Consider the following 23,553-nt stretch of genomic DNA (forward strand, 5'->3'; position numbering starts at 1 on the left):
TTTGTTTGTTTGGCTTTTTGCCTAGTAACAAATTGGGCTTTTGTTCGGTCATATAAACAATGGGTTCTATATTGAACTGGAATCGAGACATCTAGAAGCCGGCCCAATATAAGTACAGCAAATAGTGGCACTTGAAGATAGAAACAGATAGCTTAAATTAGAATGAAGGGCGGCCCATATATAGTGTTCAGGAAGCTCTATGCATATAGACTAATGAATCCATGCGACCAACATGAGCCATAAATTATATGGGATATGCCGGACCGGTCCAATAGTTTTCCTGTTTGACTTTCTCTTGATTCATGAGGTTATTTTCTTGGTCAATGCCTTATAAGCCCTTCTATCTATCCCTCTCTTGCTAGTAGCTCTCTTCTTTCCTCGTAGCTAGCTATCGCTTCCTCTAGTAGCTAGGTTGTTCCTATCCTAGTAATAGTAGTTCTCTTATTTCTCCAGGCTTTTTGCTTGTAAGTAGGTCCCCAGAACGCTAAAAAGGTGGGGGAACAAGAGCTCTCACGATAGGAAAGAGCGTAGGGCCGATCTCCATGTGCTAGAGGGAGGACCGGAAAGTTTTTGTTAAGCATATAATATGTTTTTGTCTTGTTTAGGCAGTTGGTGTCCTCTCTGCCAGCCTGCTTAACGTCAGAGCCATCTTCTTTGTGGTCAGTGAGGAGGACAGGACAATCCCCTACTCTGGCAGTAAAGCTCGTTGAAGTCCCTGAATAAAGTGAACAAGCAGCATCCAGGCATAGGTAGCTGACAGTTGCACTCAAGCATCTTTACTAGCCAGTGAACGAAGGACCAACGACAATGAAGGAGAAGAAGAAGGCCCTCTTTGCCAACATGTCAGATAGTTGGTGGATCGGGTCCTTGCATCATATTTTCCTCTGAAAGGAAGAATTTGGTACATATATGACTGAAGAACTAGGTTCTTCATATATGGGCAATGACATTTCAACTATAATCAGAGGTCGAGGGAATGTGGGTTCAGAGTATCAAACTATCTTAGCCCCCAACCTTTAGAGACGAAATTCAAATATAAGAATAGAGGAGTACATGGGGAGTGAAGTAAATATAACTCTAGCAATATAGATTGGGCTTGCTTCCCATTCATTCTTTTATAAGGATGCTTTTCCAAGGGTCGTGTAGCTTGCTTGACGCATCAATTCTTTACTACAATAAAAAATTGGGCTATCACTCAATTCTCTATCAATTTCTTATCTTTTATAGATGAGGGGGAGTAACTCCCCTTAGCAGTAGCTTCCAACACTTAAGATTGAACTCCTCAAATGCCAAATATGAATGGTTTATGAATTTCATTTGGGACTACTTACCTACCAAAAATTCACTTCTCTCTTACCAAATAAGTTTATTGACGGAATTGACCTAAAAATAGCTCCTTCTCTCAAATACAAATGCCAAGAAAGAGATTTCGTGTATAAGTGGAAAAATGTAGCCTTTCATTTCTCTTTTAAGGCGTTGTCCTACTTATAGTTTCAATCCTCTGACCTATTAAAATTTGTGTTTTTATTACTCTCCCTCCAGGAGAGAGAGTAGGGAAGAAAGGGTTATTTCCTATTGGCCCACCCTTGTATCAGGCCTTGGTACAATGATGATTGGATTTTGGCAAGGTTAAGAATGGATTGTACCTATAACCAGACCCCAACCGTTGCAGTACTTCCACGACCCCCTGTCCTTAGTGAATCATGATGGAAGGCCAAGGAAAAGGGGTCGTGGTTGGGTCTAGAGAGAGTGTGACAATAAATTACACTGAATCATTTGAAAGGGATGGGCAAGGAAAGTCAGAGCTAAATTTCGAAAAAGGTCGGAGGGTATAAAACCAGTACCCAAGTCTTTGAAGTTTCATATCTTGACCCAATGTTGGGAGAATATGCTTACCATGCCTCCATTGTTGTAGTTGACGTTAGAGTTGGATCGGTTCATGCTTTGGCAAGCAATCGTTAAAGCACGCTTTGGGCTGGCATTGAGTGGTACCATACATTATCCCCTTATAATAGCGAAACTCAACAAGGCTCGACGCAAAGCACAAAAGCACTTTAAGGTGCATTAATCAGGCTTTGAAGGTCACACAAGTCACACAAGAAGGCTATTCGGCTGAAAAAATGTAGGAATTAGTGCGTGCTGAAAAATGGACCAATTGCTATTAAGAACATAACAGAACTTTTCAAAATGTAGATTATAAAACCAGTTGTGTAGGTCGGGGTTGAGAATTGGGGGCCGACAAGGCTAAGGCCACATTTTCTAGAAATGACCGATCAAGGTCAGTCAAAGTGGGGATTCATAGATGATTCTCAGCATAGAAAAAATCTTAACAAGTTTGATCACCATTTATAGAAGAATTGAACGGTGGATTGATCATCGACTCAAGCACGTAGACTTGGACAAGACAATAGACGATGCATTAATTGCACCTCCTGGTACTAAGAACTCGAGTGCCTACTGCTGCATGAGTGTTTTAAAAAATAGTTATCACTATTGTAGATTTACGAATTGAAGGAATGGTGCTTTATTCCTATTTCTAAAACCTTCGCGTTCTGATTGAACTTTTTGACTGGAAAATCCATTTAAGAGAAAAAGATGGGGTTTTAAAAAATATGATCGTTCTGATTGAACTCCACAAGCGGAATCAGTCTTTATAAAACCTTCTCATTTTTATTTAATGGATTTGTCTACAGATGATGATGATGTCCACTCCTGGCTCGATGCGCTTAACGAAAGGGAACTCTCTAGATTCAGAAAGAATTTCCTTCATAATTAAGCAACATCCTTTAAGTGAGTAGGGGTGTGCCGGACTGCCGACGAATAATAGGTGCCCCCACCCTAGGCAAAGTTAGCGAGCCGTGTAATAGGCCACCATTTTGCACGGTTCGGGGGGCACTTGAGTTAGCCACTAGCGCCTGATTGCGAAGAGTAGCAGGTCCTTGCCGTTGCATGAGCGGTAGCTAACGCTCAAAACTCCTCCAACACGAGTCCTAGTCATTGCGCTGTGGTCCATTTCCCTGCTTTGCTTGAGCAATTTTGCATGCGCATATAGATGAAAAATCTGTAATTGGGATTTCCCTTCATACGATGGAGATGCAAAGTGAAAAAGTTGATTTCATATACCTGTGAAAGAGTTACCTTAGCCCTAGGCCATGCTATTCAATGATGTTGGAAAAATAACAGCGTAACGTAACAACTAATATTGAAAGTTGGTCGTTTTCCCCCTTTGTTTGTTGTTGGTCGTGCCTCACCGTAGGTACTGAATGAATGAAATGAGTGGAGAACTTCCTTCCCCCTTAAAAATGATCAAGAACTTTGTTGCCACTAGTGGCAGATAATTTTTAAGGGCATACCATTTGACAATCTATTTTGACCGAGTTAATAAGAATGATTATTTTTTTCACTTTTTTTTTTTAATTTTTAATTTTTTGGAAGAAACTCAATTAGACAAGTCATTTTCTATTTAAGAAAATAAAACTTTAAAAAAATTGTCAAAATGGGTTGTCAAATGGTATACTAACTAGCATTTCTCTTTCTTCTTGGTGCTTGTTTGAGATTGTTATAGGTAATAGAGTTTTAAAGTTTTTCATTCTAGAGCTTTTAATTGTAGACTTTTATTAAAAAGCTCTACTATTGAAAAGTTGTTTATTATTTAGTAAATACACGGCCAAGACACTTTTAAAATTAGTTATAGTGGTTTTTATATATGTTATCTACAAGTGTTTTTCAACAAAAATTTCATTTTGGTGTTTTTTTAGAAAAAGTGGATTTTTCAGCTTTGATCAAATATAGTACTATTTTTTCTATAAAAAAAACTTTTAGACGGTACTTAAAATTAAACACTTCATAAACTTCCAAACACAAAGCCAAGCATGCGTACGTACTTTGTTGACTGAACAAGTACTCATGCTCACGATATTAGTTATATATATACCAGATTAAAGATCTAATGGTGGAGGAGGAGTTATATTTGTAAGGTATTTTGCTGATTTTGTTGGCCATATTTTACTACTCAATTATTTGTTCTTTGGCCTTTCAGAATTATTATTAATTACCATAATATATTCACTATCTTTAAATTCAATAATTAATCAGAAACATTTCAATTGCAACTGATTGGAGACAAGGAAAAAAAAAAAAAAAGTACTCTCTCTCTTTCTCGATAGTTTCCAACTTAAATAAAATACCGAAGAGTGATCATGTAAATCCTCACATGAATTTTTGAAGAAAAAGATGATGGCTATATAGCTAGCTTTATTATTATCACATGCACGTAGATAAGCTGATATAAAAAACTGTTATGGAACTTCTATAATACAAGGACAAGGGAAAAGCACGTACTACTCGAATTTGGTAGAGATCGGACTGCAAAAAGAAGGAAGAAGAAGAAAAAAGCTCGCACTTTGATGCATACATCTAATGCAGGAAATGTCGTCAAATTCGGGGGGTTTTAATCTGAGGCCTGGAAATCAGAGAATGTCCTTTTTGATGGATGTTCTTATAATATTAGGCGATCAAGAAGCATAAGAAGGTGGTATCTTAGGAATTCCCTGTCTTTGCAGTTCCACCATCACGCTATCAAGAGCTGGAGGTTTTAGGCCAAGAGGGAGTGGCAGCCATGGTTTTGATATAACGTCTCCAATAGCTGCATCTATGCTCTCCTTTGTCTGTAGTGTCAGGCAACATATTATATATACACACCAAACTATTATTATCATGACATAAGAGTGATCTTGAATATATAGTACTCCTGCATGTGCGTGATTAATGAAGCTCAAAAAATTAAATAAAGAGCTAGAGATCTATGACTCATGAGTTGTACCGGATGAAAGTCGAGAACGGGGTTGGGGCCTGTTTGTCCAGTCGGGACACCAATGCCGGTGTCTGCTAATTTGTACATGGCATGAGGTGGGATGCCCGGGACAGGTGGAGAGGCAAATCTCTGCATGAATATATATATATATATATATATATATATTATATATATTTATATCAACAACGTAAGCCGAAAACTTTAATGACAACATGAAAAAGATGCCAAATTAATAGCGCTAGCAGTACTGTGCATGTTTAGAAGAATCCAAAAGCCATGGTATAGAGACACCATGAAAAGCTCCAAAAGAGTAAGGATTGAATGATTACCGATGTCGGAAGTGGCTGTGGAAAGCTGCAAGGCGTTCCTGGGGTTAGTCCGTTCGGAACCTAAACAAAAAAAAAAAAAAAAAAAAAAAAAAAAGTAGAATATTCCATTTAGAGAGAGAGAAAGAGAGGGTATAGAATTCTAGATTTTCAATTAGTTGAGGTTTTATTTTTGGTTATGTACGTTGACGACAAAGTATAGTTCTTTCACATAAACACATGATGATCAGTTTAATTTCTTAATCTGCACACTGAGTCCTGACAGGAAAACTAATGGATGATACCGATAAATGAAGTGCATTAACATTATTATAGACTAATCTTCGGTTGAAGTGATTAAAACCGATTAACTGAATTTTACTTTTGGTGTCTTCTATCTGTTTAAAGATCATCAGCATGAGTGCGTGAGCGTGAGAGAGGAAGAGAGAGGGAGATAGAGATCTAGACATACACGCTGGTGGTGAGGGTGCCAGAATGAAGGGTCTGGGGGCGGCGGCGGCGGAACAGGTGCCCATGCAGTCGGCGGCGGCGGAGATGGAGAATGGGAAAGATGTTTAGGCCACATGGGCATCAAGGTTTGATCCATGGAGGGATGACCCCACACGTGTAAGGGTCTAAAGTGGTGCATGGGTGTTATGGGAGGGAAACCCATGGTCGGTGCTATCTGCCAAGGACTACTACTCATCTCAGATCTCTTCCCTCCTCCACCGGCAACTGCTCCATACATCTGCCGTCTCTGGCTCCAGCTTGCCGCTTCTGCTTCACGCGCCAGCAGATGTTTCCGATGTGAGCGATATTTCTGCACATAATTGAAGACCAAATGTTTGAGAACTAATCAAGCTGCATAAGTTTCACACGCAATAATAGTAGTATCATTCTTGCCGATTTACATTTAATCTCATCGTTAGAGTATATGTGGCTTTCATATGAAATATATATATATATATATATATATGTATATAGTACTTCGTGTAATATAGCTTCGAATCAAAAGAGCTAGCTAGCTCGCAAGATCTCTGCCTCAAATTAGCTGATTTCTTGTGGACAGTACTGTGATATTCAAGATTTTTTTGGCAGGAATAAAGCAAACAGAGAAAAGAAAAATAATAATTTGATTAATTTATACATAATTTAGCCATTTGAAATTCTTGAAAACGGAAATATATAATATATTTCGAACACGGATTATAGAAATTGTTACAAGGTCCATCCAAGAGAAGTTTTCAACGTGCATGATTACCAAAACCTACGATTAACAATCAATGATCTTCAATATATAAAGTCTTTTCCACATGTTTTTTCGTATGCCAATCGAAACAAAAACTCTTAAAAACCGACCCTATATATGGATGCGCAGCCTGCATGTAGAAGTAGTTTAATTCCATAAACTAACACAAAGCTCTTTCAAATCTCTCCAAAGACTTTCCTGATTGGAGAAGACTACTGAAATGGAGGATTAGAATAAAAGAACATTTTTAAAGACAAAAAAAATTACATATTGCATGCGCTGGGGTGAAATTAAAGATGATAAAAGGAAAAGAAAAAACAGGTGTGGAGAACAAATTGATGTACTTGAAGGTGGCTGGCTATGTTGTGGCGAGTGAGACAATCGATTCCCATAAGCTCTAAAATCCTCGAAGGCACTGCCTTATCCACACCTAGCTGCTCCACAGCTTGCACAAACCGTCTGTGTAGCTCTGGGGTCCAATCCACCTACACACAGTTCAAGAAAAAAAAAAAAAAACTACCCTTTCAATATCCCAGAAAATTATAACATCAGAGAAAGATGATGGAACTCTCTCTCAATTTTTTGGGTCCTCGCTGACTCACTCTCTCTCTCTCTTTCTCATGTACTCTGCGAGTGCGTGAGTACCGTGATTTCATTGCAACTGTATAGATCTAAGATGTGTTTGGATTTGAAAATAAATTGAGATAGATTATGAATAGTAATGAAATTTATGAGTTAAAATTGATAAATAATAATGAGATGTATTGAGATGGATTGTATAGATCTAACGAGAGAGAGGGAAGAGAGAGTTTTATCATGGGGCTTGTTTCCTAGTAAAGAAAGCTTCATGGTAACAGCCTAGCTTAGACCTAATAGTCTAGCTAGCTAGTTATACATGCACTTATTTTGAAACTTGTGCTAATTACCTTTACTTTGCGCTTCCCTTGAGAGTTCTTCGACTGTTTAGATGATTTTCGGCCTTTATCGGCTTCCTTTGGGGGTGGGTTCATCACAACAGATTCATCTCTTTTGCTCACAATTTCTTCTCCTCGATTACTTGAGCTAGAGTTCAAACACGAAACTTTATCTTCCTCCTCTTTTTTGGTATATTCCTCTAATTTTTCCACAGATGTCGATGTGTTCATCTCGGATTCCTCACCCCCGCTAACGGAAAATTCAGCGAGCATTTCCGGGTCCATCTCCAAATCCGGCAACACGTCTTCGTCGTTGATCCCCACGAAAAGATCATCGAAATCGATGCTGTCCAGCAAGTTCCCATCGGAGAACTCCGGGAATTCATTGCCACAAACTGAAAAGCTCTCCATCTCTCCTTGGCTCTCATCCTTGGCGTTCCTCAAAGGTGACACAGCAAGCATGAATTCCAAATTCCTAGCTAAAAAAAAGGGATAATTCCCACTATATATGTATGCCAAGATATATATATTATCCGCGGTGCAATTCGGCTATATATTGCATGAAACCAAAAAACCAACCGTAGTATACTCGAAGGTGTTGCAGAAATGGATATTCTGGGCGATTTTCTCTGGTGATTCGGAAGGAGACGATGAACATGAACAAGCTGTGTTAATGGGCGAAGTGGTTTTGCTGTGTAAGCGGGAGGGCTGCAAAAGAAAATGGATCTCAGCCACAACTTGTGTAGAGATCTCTGAGATTTGTTTTATGTTTTTGTCTGTTTAGGCTTATATATATTATTATAAATAAAATTTTGGAACATCTTTTTTGGGTATGTGGATGGCCTTTTTTCTCAAGATTTTGGAGGAGGTTTGAAAGTGGTAGCTCGTGAGCTTTATTTAATTTTTGTAAAGGGTTTTCAGACAGAGAGAGAGAGTACCAGTTGCAGATTGATGTCAGAGGTTAGGGCTGGAATTGGAGTTGGGTTGAGACATGTCAGCTCAGATATACCTGTTGTACAGTGAAAAGAGAGTGATTATGTTTTTGGCTGAACCAAATTGACCCTTCTATTCCCTCGAAAGACGTGTAATACCATTACTGCCCGTTTTAACTAGATAACCTCGAAGTGAAAACTCCCTTTTTCCGTCTCTCTTTTTGGGTGGAAAAAATGAGGAGTCCATGACCAAATAATTTCTTTTTCAATAATGCTGAAGCCACCAATTATAAAATGTCTCCAGAACGGTCACCAATTTTTTTTTTTTACTTAATTATTAAGAAAATATTTTTAATAATATTGTAAGTTTTTAAAAATATTTAAGAATATAAAAAAATATATGAAAAAATGTATGCTACACCCTCTGTTGGTACTGTAGCTATCACAACTGTTTCTTTTTAGGCCAATTTGGATAAAAGAGAGACGCTCCAGACCGGTCGGGTGTGAAATTAATTTTCACACCGGCCAATCATGAAGTGCCACGTTAGCATCCTAAAAAAATGCAAACTAGATCTACATACAATGAATTGACACTCTCTCTCCTTCTTTCTCTCCCTCTTATACCTCCCCCATCTGCACTTAATCGAGCCTCCCAAAAAAATGAGTTTTCTGAACCTCATTAGTGTTTCTATGTATTTTTTGTTCATCACTTGATTAAAGAATTAATTTTTTAGGTCCTCTGCATATTAAACCTGCTATTTGAAAGAAAATTAGCAAAGAACATAATATCTTAATTCAGAATTTATTTGGCAAGCAGCTGCACTCGACTTCAAAGTCGACGGAAGGTAAAAAAAAAAGGCATCCCCAGTAGAATTCTTACATTTTTACACAGGAACCCTGAGTCTTCATCTAAATTCTTAGACTATTTTGGCCAATTCAAACTTCTAAACATACACAAAGATTGAGCCCACCCATGAAACCAAAGAATTAATCACAAATCACAAAGTGGGTACCTTTTGGTCTCCCACAAAAAAAAAAAAAAAAAAAAGTGTAACAAGAAAGAAACGGGATAAATGTATTATATGGAGAATTCAAACGGGTTCTAAACTTGTAATAGCTGTCCCAATAACCCAGATTGCCTTTTTTGCCACTTTCTCAATTCATCCAAGATGAACATGCATAAAAAAGGAGAAAAAAACAATTAAAAGGGAAATAACGAACCGCCACGAGTACAGCACGGCATGTTGAAGCTTGAGTGCAAGCAAGAGAGTGAAGGAGAAGAGCAAGCCATGTGCCACAAGAACTTGAAGAGACTCGTTCACCATACTCCAGCTCATCACCCTCCTCTGGACCATCATTTCTCAGAAGCAAGAATTGAAGAAATTGCGGGAACTGTACAGGACGAGCTGCAGAGACCCTTCAAGAGTTGCAACAATGCATGCAAATATGAAATACTCGTTGGGGCTCGTCGGCTTCAGGGCTGCCGTCGGCGTCACGTCGAGTGGGGCTTCCATCGGCGTCAAGAAGGGAGAGGGAGAGAAACGTCTGGGTTTAGTGTAGCAAGGGGGAGAGAACGAAGTGAGAGGGAGACTCAATTCACTGTATGCAGATCCAATTAACATTTCCTTGAGATGCCTACGTGGCACTTCATGATTGGCCAGTGTGAAAATTAATTTCACACCTGACCGTCCTCAAGGTTTTTCCTGGATAAAATCATCCAATCCCTTCTCATATCAATATTTAAACATGACTAAAAATAAAAATATTTTTTAATTTCAATTTTTCAATTTTTTTATTTAATCATTACAACTTTTCCAAATTTCCAAACAAAAAAAAATCAATTTTTTCAAATCTTAAAACAAAAATAATAAAACAATTATATTATAAAAATATTTTAATTTTTATAATATTTTTATTCAATTTTTTTTTCTCTTGTTCCATAATCCTATAAAATATTTTAACTCAAACTATTTTATTATTATTCACTAACAATTTGACTACTATTCACAGATCATCTTATCTTAATATCCAAACTAGACCTTTGTACGGTGAAACAATATCCTTCTATTATTTTATTATGTAATATTAAATGATTAAAAATTATTTATTATGTCTAATTTATGGATCAATCATTTGATAATGAGAAAATAATAATAAAATAGATAATAAATAGAATTTTTATTTTTCTTATTGAGTATATATAAATATTTCTTTCGGACATGCGAGAGAGAGGAATGGAGATTTTTTTTTTTTTTTAAAAAAAAATAGTAGCAAACTAATCAAGAAAAGGATCTAATTTGCCTAAATTCGATAGCCCAAGTGTTAAAAGATTTAGGCATGCACATAAAATAGATTATATAATATTTAATATTGCTTAAAATTAAAGTTTACACGAAAATTAAGATTAATAGATGTTGTAAACTTCACTTATACGTCTAGCTATCTCTTTTACTTAATTCTTACGATGGATCCCACACGAAAGAATAAACTACTGATCAATGGAATATCATCATGTAGAATTTTTAAAACGGATTTAACAGTGTCTTATACATAATGTATGTATCATGTATGTATGTATGTATGTATGGAGAAGAGCTCCGTAATAATATTTTGGATCAAACACTTTCTTGCAATCAAATAATGATTTTTCCGAACTGATTCGCTTCCAACCAAATATTGCCAAATATATCTGACCACATACACTTTCATTCATGCTGCATATTGATGATCATGATCTATATAAGAGGGAGATAGATCAATGATACACATGACAGACCGGTTGGCACAAATTAAAACTTTTATTACTGCAATTATTTCAATATATAAGAAAACCAGCTTAAAACTTCAAGCAAACATAATGATCAACTGCTATATATATATATATATATATACACTCTCAGCTAGCGAGTATTCATCAAACTTTAGTGCAGCGTTCGAATCCACAATGTACGTGGAGGAGCTAGTAGCTAGCTTTGCACGATATGGTTCAAATATAGACTTTTATCAAACAACTGATAGGCGTCTAATTTGATGGTATGACACAAAACTTAACTCCATGAAATCTTCTTAATTAATTAATTGGTTACCTATACTAGCAGCTCCTTAGACATCATAAGTACCCATGAATTCAATCCACTAGTAATACTGGTATGCAATCATTTTCACCGATCGATCGATCTTCTTCACAAATTATAAGCATTAGATCACCACAGATATATCATGTCAATTGGACCTGACGACCTGTCTAAATATTGTCTTTTTTAATTGCTTAATTTAGTTGTTCATGCATGATCACAGCTTGCAGATACCAAGACGTTCCTTCTTCTTCCTGGCCAGGATTGACAGATCGTTCATGAGATATCTTGATCTTAGTAGGTTTTTGATCAATTATTTGTATTTTTCTTGCCATATTGCCAAGTCTCATTCCGGCCACTTGCATGCAGTATGCCCGTCGTCGACCCATGATGAAGAATGCAGAGTCAAATACGACTTGTTTCCCTGTAAACGAAAATTAGATAGAAAAGACAAATGAAAAGTAGACCAAGTAGCTAGGCCGGGGACCGGTATCTATTGACCCAAATAAGGAATATTATCATGCATGTGTTTTCTTTTTTCTTTTTCTTTTGTTTTTAATAATTAAAAAAAGGAAAGTTGGATAAATGCATGGGTCATGTTGTCCACTTCATTTATTTTGGGAAACAAGTAACCTGTGGGTTCGGATAAGATTGTGGCAGCTCCGAATCCAACTAGTCCCTAATCCGCCACCCAAAAAGCGACGAGTGGCCATAAATATATTTGTTGTCTGCGGGAATATATATTATTGTGTTTGACTCAAAATTCTCTGTATATTATATATACATAATATCATGTATGCAATTGAATTCACTATTTGTATCAACGTCGACGCTGCATTTTAATTACTTTATAATTAGCGATGTTTAATATATATATATAATATACTTCATGAGTTAAGTTTGAAAGCAAATGTACGTAGATTGTATATATGTATTTAAAATAAATAAATACTTTAAACACAAAGAGATTTTATAAAAGTAAATTTATAAAATGATTTAGTTTGATTATATAATATATTAGATTATAAAATTATATTTATTATTAAGAGAAATGCTTGGGCTATCGAGCTTGGGCTATCGAATTAAGTAAGTATTTTTTTATTAATATTGTGATTTTTGTAAAAAAAAAATTTAATGATATAAAAGAAATGTATAAAAAAAAAGAAAAAAAAAAGGCATTTGGCCTTCTTGGGAGAATTTATTAGGCTACGCCTTCTGATGGTGTAGCACGACTCATATTATAAAATAAATCTAACGTATCGTACAAAATCATGTCAATTTTTAAATTTATTTTTATAAAATCTTTTTGTAACTACACTTCTCAAAAACTATTTCACAAGTTCAAACTAGTACCCTTTTTCAAGCTGTGTTTGGAAGATGAACTCAACTCAATACATCTTAACTCATTTCAAATCAATCATTAATGGAACTTACTACTTTTTCAACTTTTCATCTCAATATATTTCATAATTTTCAACCTAAAAATTAAACCTATTTTAACCTAAAAAAATTAGACGTGTGTCAATAAGATCTATAAAATATTACTATTAATTCACAACTCAACTCAATTCTATCTTAACATTTAAACGCAACCTAGTTTTTCCTTGTTCCATTAAAAGTACTGTAAACTATTCATTTTGGTAATTTGCACACCCTAGTCACACAATATTGTTGCCATTATTGCGATCGTTCCACTAGTCCGCCTCCTTGCTAGTGTGTGTATATATATATATATATATATATATATATATATATATATACTAGTAAGGAGGCTACGTGCAAGGCACATATGCCCCTTGTACGTAGCGTCCGGTTGGAGAAAAAAAAATTTATATAAAAATAAGATCTCTTTGTAAAAGCATACAATAGTAACAATTAATTAATTAAATAAATACTCTTTAAAAGCAGATTCTGAACAACACCTAATTAAAAATACCATTATTTATATAAATGGGCTAACATACAAAATCACTATTCAATTGGCAAGTTCACGAGAGTTGCATTTTTAAAATTACCAAGTTTATGAACACAATTTTTTACATAAATATTATCAAGTTTATAAGCAACATAATAATAATAATAATAATAATAATAATAATAATAATAATAATAATAATAATAATAATAATAATAATGCATGTTGAAGTTACAATCAAATATAATTGTCTAATATATGTATGGCAGCATGCGTATAATGTCGTATGGTATGTGTAACTAAAAGTCGATGAATCCAAATTTGTTTGTTCAATAAAAGAGTTAGATAGAAATAAGATTAGTGAGTCGTGTAGTATAAGTCAGATTAATAAACTGATCGATGCTGCAAATAGCGATTTACAGGGCATGGTAGAAATGATAGAAACGTAAATAAGATAGACATAAAGTAATAATGCAATATGAAATAAATAATTTGGTTTCACTCACCAATTACGTGCATGCTAGCTAGCTAGTTGCATGATTTGATCGTCACCACATGATATACATAATTATATGCTAGCTAGCTAGCTTTTTCTAATTTAATTTGGACTATTCTCCATAAATTTATATATGATAACATAACTAGTGTATTCCTAACAAGACCTATTATTCACTAGCTACAATTTTCAAAAAAAAAAAAAAAAAAGAGTGGCTCTACAGCCACCGTTGCTTTGTTGAGGGCTCCCGCTAGTGTATTTCATGTGTTTTTTGTTTTTTGTTTTGCTTTTTCACTGGTTGTAATTTAAAAAAAAAAATAGTGGCTCTACAACCATCGCTGCTTTGTTGAGGGCTCCCACTAGTGTATTTCATGTGTTTTTTTTTTGGTTTTTTTCACATGCATTTTTTTTAACATTTTTCAATATATATATATTTTTTAAAATAGATAACATCATTAAAAAAATATTTCTTTAATTACCAAATAAAAATAAATATAAAAACAAATCCAGAGGGAGGCAGCAGGAAGACTAACATTTTCCAAAAACAATTGTGCTTGCCTAGTATATAAACGTATGAGCTTATGTGACTATGTCATACTACACGCCAACCCATCTAAAAAAGTCAGGGTCATTTTTTGTTAATACATTAAAATAGTTCAAAACCTTTAGAAGATGAGAAAATATATTTGCAACTGTGAATTGTGCTACTGTCGCGTAATTGTTTTGAAAAAAGTGAATAAAATATAGGACCCATATGAAAAAAAATTAATTTTTTAATAGTGGACCACACTATTTTTCAAAGCGATTACGCGACGTTTACACACTTTACGGTTGTATATAGAATTACCCTTGGAAGATACTACAAGGCAAATGATTTTTAATAGCAATTTTTGTAATTATAGTAAGCTATTTATGTACTTTTTTGTAAAACTAAAGACCTAAAAGGACACAATTGTAATAATAGTCAGTTACATAAGGGTATATGTGGAATAAAAAGTATTCAAAGAAAATACTATTCATTACTGTTTATCTTACTGTTCATATGAGGATAGGGACTTTAAGATATAGGAGATATATATATATATATATATATATATATATATATATATCAATTTTAACTGCCAAGTCTTGACGTAGGGCACAAATCATCAAAATTTGGCAGTTAGTATTGGTATTGGCCTAACCAAAGCCAAAGTTAAGATTTGGCTAAATTAAACTAAATCATGTTTTGGTTAAAAGCCAAAGCTATATTTCAAGTATAATTATTTTATTTGTCATGATTTAAGTTTGGTCTCAAATTTGTTCTTTTAATTTTGTCTCGCTGATCCGCCAAATTTTCCAAGCATGATTCCAATATAATTCCCATGGATCGATAGCAATATCGAGTAAACAATTTGGGTGATTGAAATGATCTGATCATCTTTCTTTCTACTGATATGGAGACAAATATATAAATATCTTCCTTTCTTGACTGTTGGTGCTAGAAAGAGTTCAAAACTAGTTCCTATCATTATGGGTAATATATATATATATACATATATATATACATATATATATATATATATACATATATATATATATATATAACTACCTACACATATGATCACTGCTAGTCTACTGTCTCAAATTGCCGATAAACTTATTAATTTATTACTAACTCTTTTACAACTATATTAATTCAAAGAAGTGCATATAAAAATAATCTGATCTCCTTATTAAAGGAACGTCGCGCTCTAGGCTTTAGCATTAGACCATTATATAAGAATGAACTAGTCTCATAGAATAATAAGGAGATCATATTAAAGCATACCCCTCGCACTACAAGAAAATTGTTTATTTATAGTCAACTACTATTTATTGCAAAAATGATTATTCATTGTTAAAATGAGTCTGTTTTCATCGCAAATAGTCATTCTTGTCACAAATAATCCATCACAAATACTCATTTTTTTTGTAGTGTCAAATCTTAAGTTGATAGAGTAAAAAAAGAGAATAATGATAATCTTACCACTCTTCTACTACTCTTTTTAATTTTTTTTTAAATTTTGTTTTTACTTATTGGTTAAGAAAGTGACTAATAGTGAAATCGTATATATTTTTAAATTTTTTTCTTAATAATTAAAGGTATTAAAAAAATACTTAAAAGAAAAAAAAAATACACTAAGAGTAGTAAAGTAGTAGTAAAAGAATTGTAAGTCTATTATTACCAAAAAAAAAAAAAAAAACCCATATCGGTCTCGGCCAAGAGACAACAATCTTACAAATATATAAGAAATGAGTAATAATACTTATCATCTAAATTTTCATTATCCTTCCATTATCCTCTGATGATAATTAGAGACTATTTATTATATTTTACTTGTAAACTTATCATCTAATGCCACATCATAAGATAATGAAAAAATAATGAGAAAAATGATGATGAATAGGTTAAATGTACAAGAAATTAGTATGAAATCATCGAGACATAATAATGATACGCGCGTATAACCAAAAACGACATTAATGGATTCGAGACAAAATGATAACACATTTAGGATAATACTACTCTTACCACTCTCACTACAAGGGGAATCACCTTTCCCAGTGATTTATTTTCGTTGAGAAAACTAATAAAATCGCCGCCTATAACCTTTCCCAGCGATTTATAAATCGCTAGTATAAATCGCTGGAGGTTCGTCGGTATTAAAGCCCCACTTTTGATCTACTCCAACGGAAGCTAAAAATCGCCGGGAAAGATTTTCTTTACCAGCGATTTTTATTCGCCGCAAATAGTACATTTTATCGCCGCAATTGCAAGATACGATTCAGTTGTTAATCGTTGGGAAAGATTAATTCCAGCGATTTAATACTGTCACTAAAAGAGGGAAAATCACTGGAAATATACTTTCCCAGCGATTTTTTGATATCGCCGCAATTGACTAAACGGTTTTGAAATAACAATTGCGACGATAAAAATGCACCGGTATAGATCAATACCAACGATTTAAAAATCGCTGCAATTGAGTTATTGATTTTGTGAACTCAGTTTCAGCAATCATAACATCGCTGGAAAATGATCAATTACGGCAAATTATAGTCTTCGCGAAAAAATAAAATAAATCACCGCTAATGCTAAGATCTATTCCAATGGCTTAATTAAATCGCTAGCAAAACTTTTTGCTGCGCAAATACCCTAAAATGTCGGTAAAAAGTATTTCCTGCGATCGTCGGAAATAAGTTTAATGTACAAAAAAATATTTCCGGCGAATTTTAATCGCCGGAAAAGATATTTCACAAAATTTTTTTTAAAAAAAGAACACAAAATTAATATATATGCTTTCCTTAAGAATGCACAATATTAATATATGTATATATTCTGCTTTCCTTTCTTGCAACCAGTACTTAAGAATGCACAAAAAGAAGTATATATCAATCAAAACTTAAAAACATTACATCAATGAGAAAATATTGAGTGACTAAGTGTTGAAACTTCTCTCCATACTTAGCACTAAGCCAAAACTTTAATTACATGTTCTCTCCTACGTACTCCACATGTTCTGCTTCAATTACATGATGTAAACAGTTGTAATCAACAACTTGCATATCAATCACCATAATCATAAAGGATATAGAAATTAACATCCATAAAAGTATATGGTAAAACAGACAATCAAGAACTACTTTTATTATTTTGTTCATGGATACCTGGCATATATAGTTGGGCCAAATATCAAATACTCCCGTTCATGCATAACCACATAAATGCATTAACAAAAAACACATGAAGGCCTTGGACCAATTCTAAACCTTGCATACAAATAATTTACTTGTGAACATTTATCCTGGCCTCATTCAGTGCTCCTCATTTAGTATTGTATATACATATCAGTCACAAATGGTCATCTCTTTAATTAGAAATCAGTCCTGTAGCTTGACAGTTCAACACTTCAAGCCACTTTGCCCTTTACTTTAAGTTAAGTCAACTAAGTACCATGCCTCTCATCTTTTACTCATGTTGTCGTGTTAAATGTAGGCTTATTGAATATTGATATTTATTTCTACTCTTTTTAATATTAAGAAGGTCTTCTATTACAAATATTGAGTTTGAATCATGTTTTGACTATGTTGAACCCTTTATGACTGTGTTAAACTAGTGGACATGATTTTGATTGCAATTGCACACAAAACAACTAAAAGTAAAATTAATTTGACTAGGTTCGCAAAAAGATAGCTTTAATCAATTAAAATATGAACTAGTAAGCACTAATAACTAAAAGTGAAATTAATTTCATGTCATGCATTTTCAACTGAAACTGAACTTTGACATTTGTGCTTCCAGTCAGTTTGAGAAGAAGGGGTTTTATAGCCATGTGGCTTAGGGTGCACACTGCATATTCACTTGAAGATGTGTTAAGAAAAAATAATTATGACAAAAGCAAAGGGTGGATCATTTTTTGATTTATGAGAAAATGGATTTTTTAAAATATTTTATCATATAACTTATCAGTTATGACCCTAGATTCTTAGATAATGCTATCCTAGTAAAAATTACATGCAGAACATATTAAAAATGAAGAAGTTACGAGAAGTAATAGATATAAGATCCAAGAAAATCACAAGTTGTGTTCATGCAAGATAATGATTCAAGTTTTCAACCACCAAAATGAAGCAAATCCCACCCCTGTACATATTCATTAAGTGCAACAAATTGCATGACAAAATCATCACTGGAAAACGGCACTAGCAACCAAGGAATCAAAATTAAGAAGTATAAATATCGATTGAGAAGGCCAAGGAAAATGGATTAGCAACAACATAATGCCTAATGGCCTGTAAAAAAATGTGTGAAGTTCCCTAGAAAGTATAACAAAACAATCATGATTAATGTGCAAATCTGCACAATCAGTTTGAATAGCAACTAGAAAATTACATAGCTACGCTACAAAATATTCAACAGGCCATGGGCCAACAACTTGTTTACTTTTTAGTTGACTGAAGCTCAGAATAATCCAGGAGTGCACTTCATCCTACTATTAGTAGAATAATATGGTATACTTTTTTAACATGACAGCAACCAACTACTCCATGGACATCAATACAATGTATGAATGTATGTTCTTCCCAACTCACCCAAAAAGGTCATTATGATCCAAAGAAGGAATGCAGTACCTCTTTGTCAAATGAGTCTCACAATCTCACAACCCAGAAAACAAAAGTTTTTTTTTTTTTAAATAATAGCAGCAAGAAATCCATCTGTGATTATTAGCTTACAATTTTTGTATTCACACTCCAATAATGAGAGATAAATTGAAGTGATTTTATAATTGCAATAATATTGGTTTGTATAAAATCTTTGTATTCACACTTCTACACAATCCTAGTAAGTACAGACACAGAGCCATTTTATTCTCAATTTCGAGCATGAAACTTTATGAAACTGTATGGCTTCTAACCAAAAGAGGTAGAGAGAAGGAAAAAAAAGTTATAGCAGAGTATTATGTGATTGAAACACATTTGCCACAAATAGACTTGGCCTTGAAGGAGGCACCCATAGGCCAAAGTACTTCATGAGCAAAGAGGGTACCTTGCATCCCAATATGTTAGTCATACCATCCACATTACCCAAGACCATGCAAAAAATGCCAGCTGAAAGGAATTCTGCATGCAAACCCAAAAACAATACTGAACTTGTCAAAATAAAGCTGTTGAACCCTACTTGGAGATAAGGGACCCCGCAAATCCACAAATATGAACTAAATTTACTGAGGAAAATGTCCAAGACCTGTTGATAGATATATATAATAGTACAACGGTTCCTTAGTCTTGTTGACAAGACCTGCATGCACCTCTTTCACTTTGAATCATGCAAAAAAAGAAATAAATACATAGATAATAAATTACAAATAACTAAGTAGAAAGCTATTATTGGTGTGTAAGGAACCTAATTTCATTGTAATTAGCACAATGAAAGGATAAGCTGTAGTGAATTGATATTGATTCTTTTAGGACTTCTAATATTCTAATATATTTCTTAGTTAGATATCATGCTGGTTTAACTCTTGATAACTTTAAACAAACTCATGTTTTTTTTTTATAAGTAGCTTTAATCAAACTCATTACATAGTAGATGTACAAATTGATATTCGTTGGAAGTATTAAGCCTTTTTTTTATGAATAGACATGGTAGTAGTAGCTGGCCAAGGTTAGTACTATATCAAAAGTGATTACAGTGGCATCCTATCTACTATAATACTTGGTAGGAGATTAGACTAGCCTATGACAGGGATTTCACTGTCAAATGCTTTGAAATTCACTGCCCTTACACTAGGCTGGTCAAATGCTTTGAAATGCTTCATATACAAAATCATGGATGAATAGAGAAAAATATTGTCCAACGCAATATATAAAGACAGAAAATTAATAAATAGTTAGTTTTAATTTCTTGAATATCATGGATATCAACAAGATAACCATTAAAACGTGATAGGACTACATTTGCAATAGTTACAACAATGCTAACTTACATAAACATTATACATAATCTGCCAAAAAAACCAATTATTCAACTATGATATATTAAATAATTACTCACTCAACTATGACACATTATAGGAAGTTTAATCTCCAACAAAATGCAATAAAAAATAACATTCCAATTGCTATACTGCTATCTATTGGTCGAGGTGACCAACTTATGTTGAATCAATCCAAACCGTGAAGCCAATCGTAACAATTAGTTGATAACCACTTTTGGGTCGATTCTATGTGGCACTAACGGAAGTAGACAATGGACCTCAATTCTTGCTTTCAAAGTTACCAAAGGACATAGCCAAAACCTATTGAATTCTGTTCAAATGGAACAAAACACACATCCCAATTTCTAGAACTCAGCCAAAAAATTAGACTTTAAACATGCATTAAACTAAATAGACTCGAAAAAACCCAATTTCAAGCTTTTTAACCAAGAGCCTCTATATTAGCATAAGGTTCAACCAAATGCACCCTAACAATGTACACCTATCTTCAAAACTTATTGCAAGGTCGTACATCACAATCTGAAAAATCCTCCAAGGCATTCACAAACTGAAAAATCCATGTAAGCACACAAGAATTTGATGCAACATTTAAGGAAGCACAACCAAATGCTGCCTTACCTTCAGTTTACAACTACAGGGATCTAAATAATTTAAGCAATTGTCATAGATTAGTGTATTTAGTTTACCTTTAGACCATAGAGCTTGAGCAAGCACTTTGTCTGCAGGTCCTCACCTCTTTTTTTAAGGCAATGCTGATTTCAAAAAAGTAACACATAAGTGATCTATTCTAAAAGATTGACTAGATATAACTTATAATCTGCAAAATGTATTTTAAAAAAATACAAAGCAGAACAACTTTTTGGGAGGGGTTCTCATAGCAGATAGTCTATGAATGCTTTATATATATATATATATATATATATATATATAAGTAGTTTAATCTATCAATACTTAGAGAAAACTTCATCAATTATTTTTATAAAGTAAGTTGCATATTGGTGGATCACAAAATGGAAATTAAAGCTGGTAAAAATATGTGAAAAAAGATGTAGGCAAAAGCTCTACTTTCAGAAGCAAAAAAGGAAACAAATCAAGCCCTCTACTTTCTACTTCCTGATCATGTCCAATATACAAATTCAACCAACATTACAGTAAAACAAATTTCAAATGCCCTTACCTATTTTTCCAAACTCATGGCAGGATGTGTTGGTGCTGCTGCAATGGACTGCTGCTGCTATGGGCTACTGCTGTGATGAAACCCAATTTCAAAGTGAAATGGGAAGATTTTATTTCCAAGCAAGAAACAGTGCCTAACTAGTAATTTATTAATAAACCAGATAAAAATGAGTTGTCTGATCCATACAATCAATCTAAGGTTTATGAAAAATTCATCATAAACCAATTAGAGAATCCAAACAAAAAAAAGCAAAATAAAAGCTAAAACACACAAAGGGGGTCACGATTTGGTCAGATTAGATGAGTAGGTGAGGAGGAGGGACCTTGAGTTGGGCCTCAGCTGCATTAATGCGCCTCCATCTTTGAGCTACTTCAATGGCTACTCTTTGTCTGCCTTGAGTGGTGCTGCGTCGACGAGGAATGACCTATACGGCTTTTGTGCGAAGGAAACCGACACTCTGGGGCAGAAAAATGGGAGCAAATGGCTTGAATGGCTTTCGTGCGAAGGAAACGCGTGAAGTGATCTCCCATTTTGGGCTGCAAACAATGGCCACTGATGTGGGGGTGGGTATCACAACGAGATGAGAGGGTGGGTATCACAACGATCGTAGGAACTCGGGGATGGGGAAGAACAGAGTAAAAAAAAAAAGAGAGGGAATGTGTTTATGTTTCAGGGGGAAAATTAAACAATCCGTAAGTTAAGGCGCCCCAGAGATGAATTGCAGCGATTGTTTGCCCGTCGCAAGAATTTTTTAACTTTTCAGCGAATCAAATCACCGCAATATCTACCAAAATCGCTGCAATTGAGATGCACAATGATCCACTCCTAGTAAATCAAAAGGCGTTGTTTACTCTATGCGACGAAAAATAAAATCGCCGCTAAAAAGACCAATTGCGGCATTTTTTTTGCAACAGATGAAAAATTGCCGCAATTGACCCTTTTTCTTGTAGTGTCTATTCTACCGCTCCATTCTATCGCTTTGATTTTTAATTTTTGTTTTTTACTTAGTGATTAAGGAAGTATTTTTTTAATAATATTATGACTTTTTTAAAATATTTAAAAGTGAGGAAAAATTCATGTATGAAAAAGTAAAAAATATATATATATATATATATTATAACTAACTGTAGCTTCCGACGATAATTAGGAGCGGTGCCCAACACATTTATTCTAAGAAGCTTAAAAAATGATAACACGAACGCTGACTAGAATAATATAAAATATGAGTAAAAAGAGTAGTGTGGGAACTCTAACTAAAGAGGAAATAGTTTTCCTATGTACAAGCAAGTTTGCATACTAATCTGCGTATTAATATTGTTGCTTTCATATTCTAAATTCAAATTAGCATTGTTTTCAATAAAATTTACTTTCTGACCAATCATATTGAATGAGTGCGCGTATTAAAGCGCAGAATAGCTTACAATTAAATTTTTCCTTGAGGAAATTAAAGGGGCATGAGCAGTAGTACTCTACTCTTGAGAAACAAACATTTTATTTTATTTTATTTTATTATTATAAATATTTATGAAGGAGAAGTAGTTCAAGCAGTGTTTCAAATACCATATCATACTGGTTGGTATTTATCGTACTAACAACTGGTCTAGTATAGGTATTGTATATATTTTGTACTTATTCAAATATTGACCGTATTGATCTATATTTTGACCTGTATTTCTACCCGTATCGACTGATATTACTATTTTTTATTTATTTATTATTTTTTAAAATTACAAGATTATTTTTTAATCCTTAATTCAGATTACACTGTTTATAATTTATATATATATTTATTCATATGTCGACTATTTTAAAATAGTATCTATACGATATCCGGTATTATATTCAAAATATATATTTCGAGTACTACGGGCTGATGAAATATACTGTAGTGCGCGCGCGCAGTAGACATTTGAATTTGAAAGACATGATAGTAAAAACTTGTGCTGAGTAGAATTTTTCTGTTTAAAAATTAAATCGACCGATCGTAATCCAATAATTCAATAATATTATTTCCAGAAAAGACAGCAAAACTCAGAACAGAAATAAAAGTCCCATTCTGTCCTCTTGATGTGTAGCGCGTGCGTAGTACATGGACATAATTATGTGCATCAGCATAGTACTGCATGGTAACTATTATTATACGTACCAATTAGCAGCTCG

General features: G+C 34.0%; 1 protein-coding gene across 1 annotated transcript; it reads right to left on the reverse strand.

The window, feature by feature from the left end:
* Positions 1–4,234: 4,234 nt before the first annotated feature.
* LOC121250455 (transcription activator GLK1-like) lies at positions 4,235–8,251 on the reverse strand. Its single transcript, XM_041149585.1, has 7 exons — positions 7,861–8,251; positions 7,294–7,760; positions 6,712–6,852; positions 5,591–5,938; positions 5,143–5,202; positions 4,823–4,942; positions 4,235–4,667 (listed from the first exon to the last, which is right to left on the reverse strand). The coding sequence occupies exons 1-7, from the start codon at positions 7,937–7,939 to the stop codon at positions 4,515–4,517; spliced, it is 1,368 nt and encodes a 455-aa protein (XP_041005519.1). The 5' UTR covers positions 7,940–8,251; the 3' UTR covers positions 4,235–4,514.
* Between the last annotated feature and the right edge of the window lie 15,302 nt (positions 8,252–23,553).

Source organism: Juglans microcarpa x Juglans regia, chromosome 2D (genome assembly GCF_004785595.1).
Source record: "Juglans microcarpa x Juglans regia isolate MS1-56 chromosome 2D, Jm3101_v1.0, whole genome shotgun sequence".
Taxonomy (NCBI): domain Eukaryota; kingdom Viridiplantae; phylum Streptophyta; class Magnoliopsida; order Fagales; family Juglandaceae; genus Juglans; species Juglans microcarpa x Juglans regia.

Excerpts from the sequence above, each read along its gene's own strand:
- LOC121250455 (XM_041149585.1), bottom strand. The coding sequence starts at position 7,939 with ATGTTCATCGTCTCCTTCCGAATCACCAGAGAAAATCGCCCAGAATAT. Across the intron at positions 7,761-7,860 it reads ACACCTTCGAGTATACTACG|CTAGGAATTTGGAATTCATG; the intron begins GTTGGTTTTTTG and ends CCTTTTTTTTAG. Across the intron at positions 4,668-4,822 it reads CCGTTCTCGACTTTCATCCG|ACAAAGGAGAGCATAGATGC; the intron begins GTACAACTCATG and ends CTGACACTACAG.